Source organism: Nannospalax galili, unplaced genomic scaffold, assembly GCF_000622305.1.
Source record: "Nannospalax galili isolate Female #2095 unplaced genomic scaffold, S.galili_v1.0 scaffold1551, whole genome shotgun sequence".
Lineage (NCBI taxonomy): Eukaryota > Metazoa > Chordata > Mammalia > Rodentia > Spalacidae > Nannospalax > Nannospalax galili.
In genome coordinates, this window is record NW_008328834.1 from 98,767 (window position 1) to 117,729 (window position 18,963).

Here is an 18,963-nt window from a genome sequence, read left to right on the forward strand (position 1 = left end):
GGTTTACTTTTGGGGCATGCAAAGCTGGTTGGCCTAAACTTCCAGTTCTCTCTTCTGCTTTTATATTGGGGTGGCCAGATTGCTTTTATCTTCAGGAGCCCCCACAGAGCCCCCAGTCAGATGAGGGTCAGATACTCTCTGGCTTTCTCCTAATGTCTGGATCCCTCTAGGAAAGATTTTGCCCTCAGGAATTTGGGGGTTGGACTGGCCTGGGAGCCAGGCCCAGGAAAGATGCTGGTCTAGGGCAGCTGGTGGCTGTGCCACCCAGAGATGCAAAGGAAGTTGGGGGCAGGAAGCAGCCCCAAAGGCTTCTGGGGACTGCACTGAGGAGCTGGGTTGGTCTGGATGCAAAGGTTCAGGAAGAGGAAAGATCAGGCCCTGTGTCCAGGAAAGAGGCTGGCGGGTTGTGCAGGTCCAGGGAAGTAGAGGGAGGTGATGGCAGGGCCAGGCCCAGAAGCAGTGCTCCTGAGGACCGGAGAAGGAACTTAGTTGGTCTGGATGCAAAGGATCAGGAAGCAGTGGTGGTTCCCCAGGTGTCTGGGGAGCCATGACAAGGAATGAGACAGGACTCAGGCTAGGAGGAGAAACCGGCGGGGGAGATGGGAGGGTGAATGAGGCTGAAGGAGTCAAGGCTCGGAGGGCACGATGGACTTAACCCGGAGAGAGGGGCCTGCGGGTCCAAGCAGTTTAAAACTTTTAAGGTAATGCTGCTCACCTCGTTTTCTGCCGAATTCTTTGGGTTAGCACCTACAAATGTAACTTCAACTACTTCTCCCTGGAAATAAAAAATGGTGTTTCATTAATTCTAATACAAGAAAATCCCCCGTGCTCCGATTTGAAGTATTATCTTCTATACATTCTAGCATCCTAGGTCTATGTAGATTCTGATCCACTTAACTGAGTGATTCCTTTCTAAGACTTTTGGAGGAAACATCTTTGCAACAATGAGCACAGGACTTGGACCCAAAGAGTTTTCTTTTCGTAGATTCACATGTAAATAAAGATCTAGAGCTATAGCTTTCAACACGATTACACATTAAAATGCCTTCTTCATCAACCCCAGTACTGGAAAAAAGAAAAATGCTTCCTCAGCCCTTAATTTTTTTTTTTTTTTTACCTCCTACCTAAGGTCCGAGGACATGGAAGAGAAAATCCATGAAAGTATAGCTACAAGAAAGAGAACTCCAACTTCCCATACATGAAGGAGAGCTTCCCATAGCCAGGGAAAGAGTTTCCTAAAACCTTGGAAAGGGAAATCCCCAAGTTCATATGGAGTTGTGAAAAGTTCCTGTTCTAGGTAGCCAGACAGGGAAAGCTCAAAAGAGTTTTAAGTAGGGGGCATGGGGGGTCATAAATTTGGTCCTTCCTCTCTCTACAACTCCCCCTGCAGCCATCAGTCTACCCTAGACAAGTGGGGAGTTCAAAGGCTTGCCTTTGCGTAGTAACATACTGCAAGAGACTTGCCTTGCACAGTAACATACACCATGGTGGGTGACAGCTTTACGTTCTGTAAGTAGGCGCTAACCCCATCATCTGAGAATAACTGCCAAGTCTGATAGTTTCTGGGGGATCGAAGTCCACCGGTCCAACCTCTGCCTGCCACGGGGTTCACTGACAGAGAGTCTGAGAACTCTGAGGCCCCAGTGGAATACTTGGCTTCTACAGCTGCCTCCCTCCAACTGTGTTGCGGGCTCCTGGACACATCACAGAGTTCCGTGTGCTTCCCTGACTCCCCAGCACAATGGATAACAATGTCTAGAACATTAGCCACCTCAGAGTGTACAGAGGAGTCCTGGGACTGTGGGAGAACTTACCCAGCCAACAGACTGCAAAGCTAAGTGTAGTCAGCAGAAATTCCTGGTATGTAAGGGTTAGCTCCTAAAGGGAAGACAGCTCTGGCAGACATCTGAACAATGACTGGTCCAGGTACCAGCTTAAGCAGTAGGAAAGACAAGAGACTCCAACTTCAGCTCACCCACCCTCCCACTTAGATGGTGAACTCCTGTTTGAAAGGGCACAGAAAACAGCCACTCTAAACGCCTCCATTTTCTTTGGCCCCTTATGTTTCCCCTTTCCTTTTACTCTACTCCTAGTAAAGTCTATATAGACATGATGAGAGACAAGCTCTCCAAGACATATTCAAGGTGTCAGAAATAAACAGCAAAGAAAGAATGTTAAAAGCTTTAAGGAAACTTGAGTGTGTTGGCATACACTTGTAATTCTAGCACTCTAGAGATAGGAGGCTAGAAAGTTCAAGGTCGGCCTGAGCTACATAGTGAGAGAAGGTCTTGAAATAAATTTTAAGCTGCAAGGGAAAAATACCAACTTACCTACAAAGGCAAATACATAAAAAATTATCAAATCTATCTTTAGCAACCCTAAAAGCCAGTAAGCATGGAAGAATATTTTATTTTTACTTTTTTTTTCAAAAAAATTATGGGGCCTGGAAAGATGTCCGAGGGCACTGGAGAGTATAAGGGCACTTGTGGTCTTGTGGAGGACGTGGGATTGGTTCCCAGCACCCACATGGCAGCTCACAACTGTTTGTAACTCCAGTTCTAGATCCGAAGACCTTCTGGCCTCCACAGGCACCAGGCCCATGTAATACACATACATATATGCCCTGCAAAATACCAATACATATAAAAATAAAACTACTTTTATTACATTTTATTCATGTATTTGTGTGTGTGTGTGTGTGTGTGTGTGTGTGTGTGTTGTGCACACGTGCATGTGGGCACACATGTCTTGTGGTGTACATGCAGCAACCAGAGGACAACTTGCAAGCATGTGTTCTCACTTTGCATTGTGTGGGTCCTGGGGATTGAATTCAGGTTGTTAGGTCTGGTGACAGGTGACATGAATAGAAATGATCTCAAAGAGTTCTTGAGAGATGGCTCAGCATTAAAGACCACTTGCTATTCTTGGAAAGGACCCAGGTTTGGTTCCCAGCACCCACATGACAGGTAACAACCATTCCTAACTCCAGTTCCATGGGATCCAACACCCTCTTCTGGCCTTCACAGGCACTTCACACATGTTGAGCACTTACATACATGGAGGCAAAACACTCACATGTACAAAATAAAAATAACTAAAAATTTTAAGAAAGAACACTTGTCCCAAAATAGGACACCTATATCAAACTTCTGCTCTCAAGGATCAGGGAGCATTGTGGAAGAGGGGACAGGAAGATTCTAAGGCCAAAAGTGGTGGAGGACCACAAGGAAACAGTTTTCCAGACAGCTAGCCAGATATTCCTATGAACAGTGATAGCATGCACAAGTCCCATGCAAGCTCAAACCAGAAAAAAGTCCCAGTATAGACATGAGGAAGGGGGTAAGAAACTACAACCCCACCTAAGGAAACTGTGACAACAGATGGCTGCTGGGAGGGGCAGAGACAGTTTCTTTCAATCATAGGACTATTGGTAGATTACCCAGGCTCCAGTGGATGGACCCGCACAAATTAGATAATATAGGCTGTGTGTGTGTGTGTGTGTGTGTGTGTGTGTGTGTGTGTGTGTGTAATAGAGTACCTTAAGTAGGGCAGGAGGCCATGGGGGAGGTGGGAATAGGTGAGGTGATCTGAATACCACCAAATTCTAGTGTATGAAAATCATAAAAATTCTATTAAAATGTAGATAAAGAGAATGTTCTCAAAGGAAGCAATACAATGGCCTAGTAATATCTGAAAAACTGTTCAACATTACACTATGCAGCCACTATGAATATCAGTGTTGAGGCTGTTCAAAAACTAAAACTAGAACTATAATATGATCCAACTTTACCTCTGTGTATATACATCCCCAGCGTACTACAGGAATACTTTCATAACCATGTTTACTGCTGCACTGTTCACAACAGCCAAGATACAGAACCATTCTACATGTCCACCAGCAGATGAATGAATAAAGAAAAAGTAGCACAGCTGAGTTTTATTCAGTTACAAAAGAGAAGTTATGACATTTGCAGGAAAATTGATGGAACTGGAGTCACTACGCTAAACAAAATAAGCCAAAATCACAAAGACAAATATCAATATTTTATATATATATATGAGACATGAAAGCAGAAAGGAAATTATGAGGCTTTAAATATATGTGTATGCACAGATATTTGTATATGACATAGAATGGGGATTACGAGAAGAGAGAAGGAGGTCTGAAGGAATGGGGGAGTGAAGCGGGGACTTACTTAATGAATACATACATGGTCAAAGCAGAATGGGAACTCTTAGCTTAGCACTAGGGAAGAAGGGCTTAGCACTAGGGAGACATGGGGGGGTGGCAAGGGCATCGTGGTGGCTAAGGAAGCAAAGAAGAAGTTTATGTACTTCTTAAAATGTCACCATGAAATCTACTTCTTTGTATGCTGACAAAAATTTAATTTACAAAAAACAAAGTTTCTACAACAAAGAAAGCAATAAGAACCATTACCTGGCTCTGGCTTTGTCTGAACTCTGTTTAATTGCAAGCCACAGAATCTTTGGTCTTCACTCCAGCCCCAGATTGGGTGTTCTATCTCATGAATACTTTACTGCATAAACTTGGTTGTGATTGTAGCTGTTGTGGGACACTGCAATATGACTCCCAAGACACTTAACAGAGACACATTAGCCTAACAATAAAGTCACAACCTCAAATAGGAAATCAGTAAGACAAGTCAAGGATCATGATCTTATCTCAGCTCTTATCAGAATCAGAAAGTTTGAGGAGACTTAGGGGTGGGCAGCAGGCAAGAAAATATGAACAAAGTAGAATGACATATATTTATAAAAAGTTACGATGAAACCCATTTCTTTGTATAGTAAGCAAAAATTAATTTAAAAATGGGAAAAATACAAATATCATCTCCCATGCGTAGAATCTGGATATTCAAACAAATATATAATATCATGACCTGAAATTAGGACACAAACTATGTGAGGAAAGGGATACGCCTAAAGGGAGGGGCAGGGGTACAAGAGAGAGCGGTGGGTTAAAAACAAATATAGCATATTTTGCCTCCTATGCAGACTATCTCTACATAGAGGAGGTAAAAACAGAAGGGGAACCTTTTGATGAGAGGGAGGAGACCAGCAGGAGGGAGGACAAGGAAAGATAATAGGAAGGGTAAATGTGGACAAAGCACTATGAGATACATATATATATATGAAAATGCCCTAATGAAACCCATTATTCTATATGTGAACTGAAAATTTTAATTTAAAGTTGACCAAAAGGAAAAGTCTAAGCCCATATACTTTGGAGATATAACTGAGAAAATAATAGCTAAAGAAGATATGGTTCATATCCTTTGCATAGCTTTTCAGAAAATGTAAGAAGCACTTCCCAATTCATTTTATATAATCATCATACCAGAGGCTAAGATGACATAAAAAGTACAAATAGCCTTCATGGGCATGGGTCTTAAACTTCAGAGCAATATATTAGCACAGCAGACTTAATACGTAAGAAAAGCTTTATCCACCATGACCAAAGAGATTTAATATCTGAAAACCAATTAATGTAAAATGCCTTATTAATAGACTAAAAAAATGAAAGTCACATGGTTAATTCAGTAACACAGAAAACACTTGTAAAAATCTAATCCCCACTTCAGGGAAAGCCTCTTGATATACTAAGTATAATAGAACACTGTCTTGATCTGGTTAAAGCTGTCTGCCAAAGTCTCAAAAATAAGCGATTATATTAAATGGGGAAGTGCTGAATACTCTTTTCCTAAGATGAAAACAACACAAGGCAACCCAGTCTCACAAATCCTATTCCATAGTTGTTAGGGTACTTCCAAAGGGCTCCTGCAGTGAAGGATGGGATTCAAGTGGTAGCACAGAACTGATGAAATTATAAGGGGTCCAACTTCACCGATGGGTTCATCCATTGATTAGTTTATATTGAATGAACTATTAGAGTGGGACCCAGTTAAAGGAAGCGAGTCACTAGGACTTGCTTCAAAGGATGGATTCTGTCCATCGAACCGCCCTGTCTTTCTCTCTGCTTCCCAGCCACCACAAGGTGACTGCCACATCCTTCCTCCATGATGTCCTACCTCACCAAGAATCAATGGAGCCAAGTGACCATGGCTTGAAACCTCTGAAACCATGAGCTAAAATAAATCCTCTCCATGATGGTTAATATTCACTATCAACTTGTTGGGCTAGAATTACCTAGAAAAGATATCTCTAAGAGTCTTTATGAAGGTATTTCCAGAGCGGTTTAAGATGGAAGATTCATCCTGAATGGGGGGTGGGGGGGTGCACCATCTTATGAGGTATGGGACTGGACTTTTAAAAAAGGAAAAAGCCAGTGGAGCACCAGCATACACCCACCTCTCTCTGCTTCTGGAATGTGATGCAATGTGACCACCTGCCTCCCACGCCTTCCCTACCATAATAGATTGCACCCTTGAACCATGAGCAAAAGGAAACCATTCCTTGGGTTTTATTGTCATATACTCTGTTACAACAGTGAGAAAAGTATCTCATACACTCCTTTAAGTTGCTTTCTAGGGTGTTTATCACAGCAGTGAGAAACTAACACTACATTGTACTGCAGGTTCTAGGTCATTCAATAAATGTTGACAATTCCAATTAAAAAAGGAAAGAAACCTAGAAAGGAATTTTATTTGCTGAGTGCCATAATATATGTAGAAACTCCTAAAGAATTTATACCAAAAAGAGAATAAGAGAAAATTACCTACCAGAACTGATAATTATTTAGCAAGGTTGCAGAATACAAAATCAACAGAGTACAATGGTGCAGATCCTGCCTCACTTTTATGTGGTTTTGCTACTTTGACCTAAAAGACAAAATGGCTCTGCTCCTGCACATGATTCTTTGACCATCCATTAAATAAGAAGAATAATTTGTCAGAAATTCAGTTTTACATTATTAACCCCGGGGGATAGGTAAATCGATATTCCCCATTCTCGTCACTTTTGCTGAGCCTCTCTGGAGATGAGAACCAGTGTCAACATTTTCGTTGCTGAAGCTGGCCTACGGTGATTAGAAGCAGGGGATAACATTAAGCAGCATCGTTCCTTTCACCTCCCAAAGAAAGTCTATGAAATATTTTACACTTTTCTATGAGTCTTACCACTCCATATTCAGGTTTTGCTGGCTGCAGGACCTCTCCAAAACTTTTGCCTATTGGTGGTCTATCCGCAATATTAGGAATAAATGGGATTATCAGTTGTTTGAAAAATGGAGGCTCTGGACCACTGCTCATGTTGGCTACTGTGTCCTGAAACAGAGAGCATTTGCTTAAGGAAGACACAATGGAGATTCAATGAACTTTCCCCCACACCCACATCCCCAAAAAAGCCTTCATTAAAGGAAGTACACAGACACCTACATACACAGACTCCAATACAGTATTTGAGAGCTAATAATATTTAACAAAAATGTAAAGGCAACCTTGTTAAAAGGTGAGCTTAAATGTTCATAATTTAGACTTGTCATTAGAAAAAAGTTTTTGTTGAGGGCAGTACCTGTGTTCCCCTGGATGGTGTAACCAAGGGCTCCAAGAGTAAGCTTAGAAGCATACTTTTCTGATTAGATTCTGGAAGGCCATTTCTCACTGTGTGACACAAGGTAGGGACCCATATAGACATGCTTTCACAACATGATACTGCAATTATGCTTAAATCTTTTAGTATTGAGTTTTTTTTTTCTCTCTCTCTCTATCTATCTATCTCTCCTCTCTCTCTCTCAGTATATGTGTGTCCTGGTGCACATATTGCACCTGTGTATGGAGGCCATAAGGGCCATAAGTAAACATGGAGTATCAATCCTACTCAGGCACCATCCACCTTGGTTATTGAGAAAGGATCTCATTGAACCTGAAGCTTGCTGATTATGCTAGACTGGCTGGCCAGTAAGCCCCAGGGATCCTCCTGTCTCCATCTTCCTAGTAGGAGGATTACAGGGATGCACTACAGAGGCCAGCCTTTACATGCAGAGAATCAAACTCAGGTCATCATATTTGCAAGGCAAGTATTTTACTGACTGAACTATCCTTCCAGCCCCTAAGATGTTTTCATTAAAAATTTTTGAGAATGTCTTACACTGGTATTGTATTTAATTCATTCTTCTTCTCCCCTTTTTTCCTCCCCTCCATCACCTTTAATGTTCCTCCCACTCCCTCTCAATATTCTGACCTCTTCTTTAATTATTATTGTTACAAATATACACATATGCATGAGTATAAACAATCTACTGAGTCCATTTGGTGGTAGTATGTATATGTGTTTACTGACTACTTGGGATTGGATAACTTCTCAGGGAGCTCATCGCTGAAGAAAACTGATTCTTCCTCTCTCAACAGCCATTAATTGCCGATAGCTCTTCATTTAGAGGTGCGACCTTATAAAATGTCCCCTATCCACACTGGCATGTCAACTGATGTTGTCATTATTCTAGTCTTATCTAGGCAATTATACTGTTGAGATTTCATGGATGCAGCTTCCCCATCATGTCTGGAAAACACTATCTAGCAGCAGGTGTCCTGATCTTCTGCCTCCTGAAATCTTTCCACCTCCCTCTTCCAGTATGTTCCCTGAACCTCACTTAGGTGTAGAGGTTTCACTGTAGATGTATCAAATTGGAACTGGGCACCCAGGGTCACTGATTCTCTGAATTTAGAACAGTTATAATCATCTCCATCTATTGCACAATGAAGCTCCTTTGATGAATGGTAGAACTGCACTTATTTGTAGGTTTAAGGATGTTTTTAGAATACAGTTAGAAACTGCGTTGGTTTAGAGAAATGGTGGAGGTAGGCTCTCACTGGGGTCTATGAACCCTCCAGTCATGAGTATTTGGCTAGGTTTACAGTACCAGGCATTAATTCCCTCCAATTGAATAGAACTTAAGTCTAATTAGACAGCTATTGGTTACCCCCAAGACAAGAGTGCCACTTTTGTACCATTGGGAATATCTTGCTAGGCTGTTCACTGTTGTGGTTCATAACCTCTACAACTTGGTAGAGCTGTTGACTGCTTTTCTCCATTGAAATCTTTAAGATGTTTTTGTTGTCATTGTTTGGTTTTTTGACATAAGTCTTACTATGCAATTTCAGAGCTTGCTATACCTCAGGTTGACCTGGAACTCACGATCCTCCTGCCTCAGCTGACATAAGTCTTACTATGCAATTTCAGCTTCCTAGAGCTTGCTATACCTCAGGTTGACCTGGAACTCACGATCCTCCTGCCTCAGTGGCTCAAGTGCTAAAATTACAGGCAAGTGCCATCGTGCCTGCCTCGAAGTGTGGAGGTTCTTTCTCCCTAAGTCACTTATGAAGATTCTTTCCTGGACCTTATCTGTGATAAATAATATGATAAATACATCTTAAAATTAAGATCAACCTCCATCCTGATTGATTTAATCTCTTTTCCACAAGATTCACCAACTTTAATAGAGGCATCAAAACATGAATCCTAATTTTAAACAGCCCTTGAGACATTTAATGTTCTTTGATCCTATCATTGCATGTTCAGTGTTTACAACCACACATGGTATGGATATGTATCATCACTCTAATTCTTCAAGCAGGAAGACAGGGTTAAAGATACTCAGTTGTTTCCAAAATCATACAGTCAGTCTTACAGCAAGCAACTGTCATATAGACCATGAAACAACTTTCCACACATGAACTGCATTTTCTTCATGAAATGCCCCTATAAAACCTCAAGACATTTCTGCAGGAAAAACCATGAAGCTCTGCCTGCAGTAGAAGCTACGGACACTAGAGGGATGATGTAGGTTTATACTGTTCTAGATAACCTGAATGTTCCACAGGTACTCATAGCTCTTAGGATTGAAAAAAAAGTTCAAAAAAGTAACAGGTCTAAAACTGAAAAGAATACTTTTAAAAAATAACAAGTGATCAAAATATATTCAATTAACAGATTATATTGAAATTTCAAATATAATCAGCAACTCACGGTGGAGGTATATGAAATTGCCTAAACTGATCTTCAGGAAGCAATTTCATGTTTCAATCCAATATAGCCAAGCTCTTTTTTACCAGGCTTTATTGTACGTACTATGCCATAATTTCACAGCTTTTACCAAGGCTTATCTATTATTATATGAACCTGTTTATTATTTTAAGCTCTATATTTTACTTGTGAGTAAACTGTCTATACCACAATTGCAGCTGTATAAAAACCGTGTCCTTAAGGCAATGTTTTCAAAGCTAGAGAACTTTAGATCAGAAATGCTTGTTCAGGTGTATATATTTCAGGAACACACATGTGTATATTCCAAAGTAATGCTGTATTTCTGAAATCTAAGCCTCCATTCATTGTGACAACTTATGAAACTAAAAATGCTACTAATTGCCACTTAAGACTCTTCTGATTGGAAGATGCATGCCAGTTTCAGAGACGCTCTAATGAAGAAAATAAACATCTTAGGTATCCTGTACATGTATGGTATGCTCAACTCTGAGTGGGAGGAGAGAATCTGGCAAGCATGAAAGAACAAAAATTACAGTAAGCCTGGTCACTTCAAGAACTTTTGGTCATCTAAAAGCATAGATAAAAATTATACCACCTCACTTCAAATATATATATGAAAATATATATGAATATATATGAAAAAGACTGCCACCAGTAAATGATATTGACTTAAACTGAATTTTACTATTAGTAAAGTTTCAATTATTTTCTTAATGATAGTCAAAGAAATTGAACATGTGTATCTAAGGTTATTTCTTGCTTCTGTACCTCCTCACCTGAGGCAAACATAATACACACACACACACACACACACACACACACTAATAGACACACACACACAATTTGATTACCGTAGCTATTGCCTTAGCAAGGGTTCCGAAAAGCTGGATATAAGCAGACAGAGAGTGTGGCCCATAAATTGTAGATGCTGCTTCATAGCGCTGAGCCTGCAGGAAAAGCAAGAAGTAGAGACAGCTCTGCCCATGTCCGTTCATTTACTGAAGTAGAGCATTTTCAGTTATGGTGATGTTTGGACATCTTACATTACTTACTACCATCACAATATTCAGTATTGGATGAATACTAAATTTTCTATTCGGTGAAAATAGAGGGTGAGAATTTCCATTTACCAGTCAAAGTGAATAGCTCCATCAGCTACTTGTGAAAGACAGTAAGTTCCCTTTGTTTATGCCATTTAGACTGCTCCTCCTGTTAAACTGAATGAAGGTGCTATGTCCTAAGCCCATGTCCATTTTAAGTTTTTCCAATATAAAATATTTTCCCCATTTATATTTCCAATATAAATGACTGTCCCCATCTGGAAGAAAATGAAGAGGCAAAGAATCCTACTTAATATTTCTAGATAAGTAAGCTACTAGTGTGGAAGGACTTCTAACCCATCTAACCCAGTTATAAAATGCATTCCCAAATGAGCTCTTCTCCTTTGATTATTCCAGATGAACCTCAAAGACCCAGCTGTAAAAGAGCACTCAACACCCTAGACACACCAGCTTTCCCTGCAGAATGCTGCATGCCACACTTTCAGCTCCATGTGTAGGGATCGGCTGGTGGACATCAGACTCCTCTTTCTCCCTCATCCTACATTCTGTAAGCCTGAAAACCCTGTCATTCTGTCTCCTTAAAGATCTCTTGAGGTTGTCTGTTTTCCTCTCCTCATGCATGGCAAGCCATCATCTCTCACCCAGATTTTATCTACAGCTTTGTAATCAGTATGTCTCTACACATGCCTACACTGCCATTCAAGTGACCTTTCTAAATCACAGAGTGAATCAAAGCACTCTCCCCAAAACCTTCCTCCCTGAATCAGCACTCTATTTCTCTGCACAAAGGATTCTCCCCTCCTCTCACCCTGCCTCTCACTCTATCCTTCACTTCACCATCACAATCATCACACTCCACAGTCCTCAACTCATTATGGCTGGTTACTGTGCTGTGTCTACCCTCTGGACTTTTATCTTTATCCTTGATCCCCTCTGTAGAGAACACATCCCTTACTTGCTTGAATAACGTTCACTCATTGTCAAGAACTCAGACAAATGTCTGCCAGCCCGTATCTTCACCACTCATCTAGTGCATGCCTCTCACTGAAGGACAGCCATCTGCTTTCCTCCCTCTTTACTAGTTCAGGAACAGGTTCTTTCCATGGGTCTGCCCCAGAAACTGACTAGCAAAAGTATCTGTCACAAGACAGCAGTTAATGACTTAATAGTAAACTTTCAAAAGCACAAGGCTAGCTGAGGAACGAACTAGTAGGGATTCTTAACTCTGTTTGTGCCAGGCACATTTTTGGCTGTTTATTGAGACCTGTAGATGCCTCTCAGAACAATGGTTCTAAGTGTATGAAACAAAATATTTGAGACTGATAAAATGAATTAAACTGAAACACATCTGTCAACCTATGCTAACCTATTTCATGATGTAGTAATAGGTGCTTATTTATTATGCAATGAGAAAATAGAATAAAGAAATACTCTAGTAACTTCTGTGATTTTAGCATAAAAATCAGAATAAAAGATATTTCCAGGTCTACAATAATTGTGTCATACGAAAAATATCTGTGGTTCTGCTGGTGACAGAGTCCGAGGTGCTGTTAATACTGTTGTTGCTTGTTGAAGGAAATGCTAATAGAGAAAAGGGAACAATATATAATTGTTCCTACATCATTTCTCCTAAGCTAAGAACCCTTATACAACAATACTATCATTTGGACCTGGAATGTACTCCCAAAGTTCCATGTGGTAGTGTTTGTTCTAAGCAAAGTGCTCTCCAGAGTTCATGGGAGCCTTAAGAGGTATAGCCTTAGAGGAGGTCTTCTGGTCATGGAGGCATATCTTGGAAGGGGACAGTAAATACCAGGCCCCTTCTCTTTCTTCATTGAGCTTCTTGACTATGAGGTATGGTTCCACTATCTACAGACTCCTGCTATTTCTGTCCAACATCCCCAACATACTGTCAAAACCAGTGGGTCCACCTCATCAAGGACCAAAGCCTCCAAAACGGTAAGATAACATTGGCTTCTTCTCTTTATAAGCTATTGCCTCAAGCAGTTGTTGTAGTGATGAAAAGCTGACTAACAAACAGTATTTCTTAGAAGTTAGGAACCTTCAGTAAAGCAAACAGAGGGGAGCACATAATCCACTGTATCCCTAAGTATTTGCCAAGGGGCGACCCTGTTCCTCTGTATGGGCTGTCAGCAGATCTATTAGAAATCATGAACTGAGTCTTGGCTATTTTCATGTTTAACTAATATTTAAAAGTAATTGTTCTGCTTTATGATCTATTTATAAAGAAGAAATTACAGTCACCAGCTCCCTTACCCTGGGATTTTGAATGCATATTATGGATACAGAAACATACTCTTTCAGGATGTACTGCAAGGATTACTTACACTTGCAAAGTACTTAGCTAGTGTATTCAATAAATAGCAAATTGCTGGTTCTGCAGCTGCTTAAGGTACCAGATGCATTATGGGCAGATATTTGCATGCCACACTAGGTTTATAACCAATGCCCCTGACAAATAAATATTTTATGGAAATGGAAGTCAGAGAGACTATAAAGCTGTCATGTTCTTGGAAGTCATAAACTTCAAACCAAATACAAATTCCCCCTAAACAAAATCGCCTCTCAGAAACATGACTGAAGAAGTCCAGAAAGTCTGTTTAATGCAATGGCCTTGAACTAAGAATGATATAAACTTCTTATTTTACCTGGTATTCTTCATAAGTCGTAATGTAATGTGTGTAAACATTACTTAGACCTGCAATAACAATGGTCATGTCCTTCATCCCAGAAGATGCAAATTCCTAGAAGGGAAAAGTTGAAAAAGTTATCAGAGTAATTACTTTCTCCTAAAGTTATTATCTCAGTTATATTTAAGGTGCAAAGCCCGTTAATTGAAAATATAAGATGTAGCTCTCAAAGAAAATCTTCCCCGTGATCAAAAACAACAAGGAATGTAGAGATGTCAGAGTCCTTAATGAAAAGTTAGACATTCCCATTACAAATGGACAAGTCAATGGATCTAAGAATATCTTAAATGATCACATTGGCAGATATAGACTCATTACTAAAATAAAATGTTTTTAAATAATTATCTAAAAAAATATGGGCATGGTGGTGTATGCCTTTAATCCCAGCACTTGGGAGGCAGAGGCAGGCAGATCTTTGTGAGTTCGAGGCCAGCCTGGTCTACATAGTGAGTTCCAGGACAGCTGGGGCTACAGGGAGACCCTGCCTCAAAAAGACAAAAAAAAAATTATGAGTCCACATTATCTAACCCAAATAGGTGTTTCTAGCTTCAAATAACAGGAAATTTGTTCATATGTCATTTTACAATACTTCTTGAGTATGAAGAAAATCATCTTTGTTTTATTTAGACTATCAATACAGTTTTAAGATGTTAAGTAAGTACTCTCCAGGGATAACTTACTATTTAATATTTACAACCTTTATCAATTTTTAAATATCTAAACATAAATACCAAAATATTTAAACTGATAATTCCCTTATATTTCTAAATCGGATTTTATACCTCAATATTTCATATATACCCTATCTACTAATTTCAGGAAATGAGAGTGCAACCAACCATGACTAGTAATAATCAGATACATACAGATTAGAGACACATGCACCAACGTCTAAGTGTTATTAACAAAAACAATGAATACTTCTGTAAGAAACTATATTTTAAAATGAAATGGGGATATTTTTTAAAGGTTAAAAACTCATTCAATTTTATGTCTTACAGGGTTTATACTGAGCTCAATATTGTATAACTGCATTAATTCAACTGTGAACCTAAAAATTTTATAGCCACTTTTGAAAGAGATGTATCTTTGCCCTGGAAATTGTTTTTGAGTATGTTAAAGCTGTAATGAAATGTTTCTTCTAAAAAATAAATAATAAATAAATAAAAAGAGACAATCATTTTAAGAAATAATAGTTTAATAGGGACAAGGAACTTTTCTCTCTCCACCAAATATGAATGTGTAGGTCTTCATTTCATATTTAACTTACTTCTTTAACTCTCTCTCGAAATCTTCGTCCAGCCATGGTTCTAAGTCAAGAAAACAGAATTATGTAAATGTCTTCGTATTTAGAATGTATGCCAAATATCCAGAAAGACTTGAGGTAAATGCCCCCCAAATTTAGCCTGGCTATCACATGATAGTACTGTAGGAAAATGATGTAAAAAGTTGAGCTTTTTGGTTGACTATACTATCTTCAAAACAAATCCTAAACTGAAAACAATTTGATTAAAGGAAGGAAATGATATTAGGGAGAAAAGATGACCATCAGGAATGGGAGTATAGCTCAATGGCAGAGCACTTTCCTTATAGGTGCCAGGCCCTGGGCTCAATCCCAGACACCACAAAAATTGAAAACACCATTGTCTATTCATAGGTTCAACATGATATGTCCATCATATCCTATGTTAGTGAGAACTGAATCACAAAGTTCACTATTTGTCCTGCCTACAAAGAATGTGCTATTGCATTTTATATTTAACACTTCAATAAAACCCTGAGTACTTGCTGCTTACCAGGCCCAGTTTCAGATCTGATAATGAGCTGAGCTGACAACAAGCACTGTGGAGAGGAGAGGAATGGTGACAGGAACAGGTGTGGGTAGTCCCGGTGATTGTGGAGCTGGTATGATAGTGGCAGGAGTTGGTAGTTGTTGGCAAAGATGACTTTATGTAGTGTAAGAAGGACTGCATCTCTATCAGAGGCTGGAGCAAAGGATTAAAAAGACCCAAAGCAAGAGACTTGGCCATGAGAAACAACTGGAGAGGATGTGTTCATGCAGAAGGAACTACATGTTCAAGGTCCCTGAGTCAAGATCATCCTTGGTGAGTCTAGCTAGTGCATGTGTAGTTCCCACTATACAGAATACCTTGACATGAAGCAAGGTGTCTTAAGCAGAAGTGAGCAAGAGCCAAAGTGGGAACAACTCACATCAGACAGCTTGTTGAGAAACAGATAATGTAGGAACTTGAAGGAAACTGTAAGAATCTGAGGGTTTACCTGTTATGATGGAAAAGGACCAGAGGATTTGAACAAAGGGGTAGCATGATATAATTCATGTTTTAAAAGTGTTCACCTGGCTGCTGTGTGGAGAGAGGACTACAGAGGACTACACAGGCACCCAGCAGATCAAACAGGAGGTTATTGAAATAATCTGAATGAATGGTAGTGGTGGCCAGCAGGGGAATTGGTAGACTGTGTTGGAAAGAATATACAGAATTTGCTGGATGTACAGAATGACTGGAAGCCAGAAAAAAAGAAAATTCAGGAATGATGCCAAAAAATTGCCCCTTAACGAGATAGGAAAGATTGTATGAGATTTGGGCTTAAAGCATTCTTCTGCGTTTTTAACATCTAAACTGATCACTTCAAGTGCCTGTATTTTAATATTATTTCATGTCTGTGTACTAACATAATCCACTGCAACCTTTTACCTTAGGATGGAAATTTTGTGAGGTTTTTTTTTTATTCTTGTCTTATATTTTCCATAGATAATAGGCAGAGAGAGATTTATTCTTCAGAAGCCTCAGCAAAAGAGGGAAAATATTTGTTACTGTTGCCAAACCTGGTACAGTAGGATACTAAGAAATCAACAGAAAATTGTCTTCCCCTAAGAATTAATTCCAGGGCTAGTGAGATGGCTCAGTGGATTAAAGTGCTTGCCACCAAGTCTGATGACCTGATGTGATCCCCAGGATTCGCATAGTGGAAAGAACCAACCCCAGCAAGCGGTCCTCTGATTCCACACACATGCCAACACATGCATGCATAGACGAAATAATAAATAAATAAAGTAATAACAATAGAATTAATTCCAATAAAACACAGTTTTGGATTATGAAACTTGTTTTAAAAGAACTTACGTAAACTCCCCAGGGATAGCAGTTATGGCCAATGACCCAAGAGTGGCAATCTGAACATCAACTATATCTGGGTGCCAGGGATGAGGTTTTGTCAGCTAAGACCCCAAAATAAGAAAACTGTGTTAGGTATAAATTATTCTTTCTATAGTCAACAGTCACATTGTTTCTTCAATAACAACTGCAAATGTTTAAAGCTAGTTTTGTTTTTTACCATATTATAGGATTCATTTCTAATTCATAATATAATATTAAATATGCTGTGTGGGTTTTATATCCTGGTCATATTATGCGAGTCTCTGCTATATTGCCTGAACTTATCAGTGAAGCTTTGGTAGATTTGTCACTATGGAATGTGATAGCTAGTATTGGTTGTCAACTTGACTAGATCCAGAATCAATTTTAAAAATACAAACCATTGGGCACTCCTGTGAAGGACTTTCTTGATCATATTATTTGAAGCAGGAAGACCCTCCTTAAATGTGGGTGGCACCTTTTTATGGCAATCCAGACAAAAGGACATGGAAGAAGGAAGGTTTGGGTTTTGCCTCCATGCCTTCACTAATCCTGGCAAGTTTGTATCTACCCTGTTGCTGTGGCATTCCTTCACTGACATTTGGGCTTCCAACTTAGACTGAAGACCAGCAGCTATAGGAACCTCCTGGCCTATATGAACCATACTGCAGAAGACCACACACACACACACACACACACACACACACATTCTATCAGTTCTGTTCCTCCAAACAGCTATGACTATTGCAATGAATAACAAGAGTTCCAGCAGAGACAGTGTGAGTGATTCTCGTTATCTTCTGCTTGATGAATAAAGAATGCCATATGGAATACTTTAATGTAATAATTTCTCATTTTACTCTGGTAGAACTTTAAGTTTAGAAATCCAAAGACTTGCCTGTCATCCTGTTTCTCCAACAGAATCTATCTTTTCCTATATTTAAATTAGTGCAAACTATCTTTCAATTCTTACCTTTCTTCTTTTTCCCAAAGAATTTTAATACAATTTTAGAAAAATCCATTTTTAAAATATTTATACTTCAGCAATCATGATTCTATAAATAGTTGAATGATCTTTTAACATTTAAAATGTAAAAAAATGAAATTCACAAAAATAAAAATTTTATATATATATATGTTCTGAGAGACCATTAAAGATAATTGCTTTACTTAATAATGCTGCTAAGGGCTGGGAAGATCACTCAATGGTAAAGTGCTTGCCACACAAGCATGAGGGACCTGAGTTGGATCTGAAGTACCCATGTAAAAGGCCAGGCATGGTGGCAGGAGCTTGCAATCCCAGAACTGGATCCCTGAGGTTTACTAGGCAACCATTACAGCCTAATTGGTAAGCCCCAGATCCCAATGAGAGACTCCATCTCGAAAAGCAAGGTGTATTGATGCAAAGGAATAACATCCAAGGTTGACCTCTGGCCTCTACATGCTCACACGTACATGCACACACACACGTAGATGCACATGCCCCCACATGCTCATATACATAAAATAAATGCAAATATAAATAAATAAGTAATGCTGCCTAAATTGTGAAAGAATTAACACATGAATTGACATGTGTGTGTGTGTGTGTATGTGTATTTATGACCTAGATGTTTTCTTCTATAAAGATTTTTTTTTTCTTAGAGCAGGGCCTTGTGGTACAAGCCTTTAATCCCAGCAGTTGAGAGGCAGAGACAGGCAGTTCTCTGTGAGTTGAAGGCTAGTCTGGTCTACATAGTGTGTTCCAGGCCAGCCAGTGCTGCATAGTGAAACAGTGTCTTAAAAGAAAGAAAGGAAGGAAGGAAGGAAGGAAGGAAGGAAGGAAGGAAGGAAGGAAGGGAGGAAGGGAGAGAAAATGAGTTCTCAGAATGCCATCACGGAGCCTGCTAAAATATATGCGAATCTTATTCTTCCTTTCCCATTATTCCAATGGTCTCATTCATCATAACTTCGTTAAGTTCGTATATTTCATAGTCATAATCTCTAATAATTAGAGTTGGACTTCTGACATTCAAATGTTTAACATTAAAGTTGAATGTGGCAGGCTGGCTGAGATGGCTCATCAGGTAGAGC

At 39.5% G+C, this 18,963-nt stretch overlaps 1 protein-coding gene across 1 annotated transcript in view; it reads right to left on the reverse strand.

Annotated features, from left to right (window-relative positions):
* Asah2 (N-acylsphingosine amidohydrolase 2) overlaps positions 1 to 18,963 on the reverse strand; it is an 86,908-nt gene that overhangs the window by 13,576 nt on the left and 54,369 nt on the right. Inside the window, exons 14-19 of the mRNA XM_008829708.1 lie at positions 16,879 to 16,973; positions 15,006 to 15,045; positions 13,694 to 13,789; positions 10,815 to 10,910; positions 7,098 to 7,244; positions 716 to 775 (exon numbers count right to left, since the gene is read on the reverse strand). Coding sequence (XP_008827930.1) covers positions 716 to 775; positions 7,098 to 7,244; positions 10,815 to 10,910; positions 13,694 to 13,789; positions 15,006 to 15,045; positions 16,879 to 16,973 — 534 coding nt within the window. The remainder of the gene's footprint in view (positions 1 to 715; positions 776 to 7,097; positions 7,245 to 10,814; positions 10,911 to 13,693; positions 13,790 to 15,005; positions 15,046 to 16,878; positions 16,974 to 18,963) is intronic.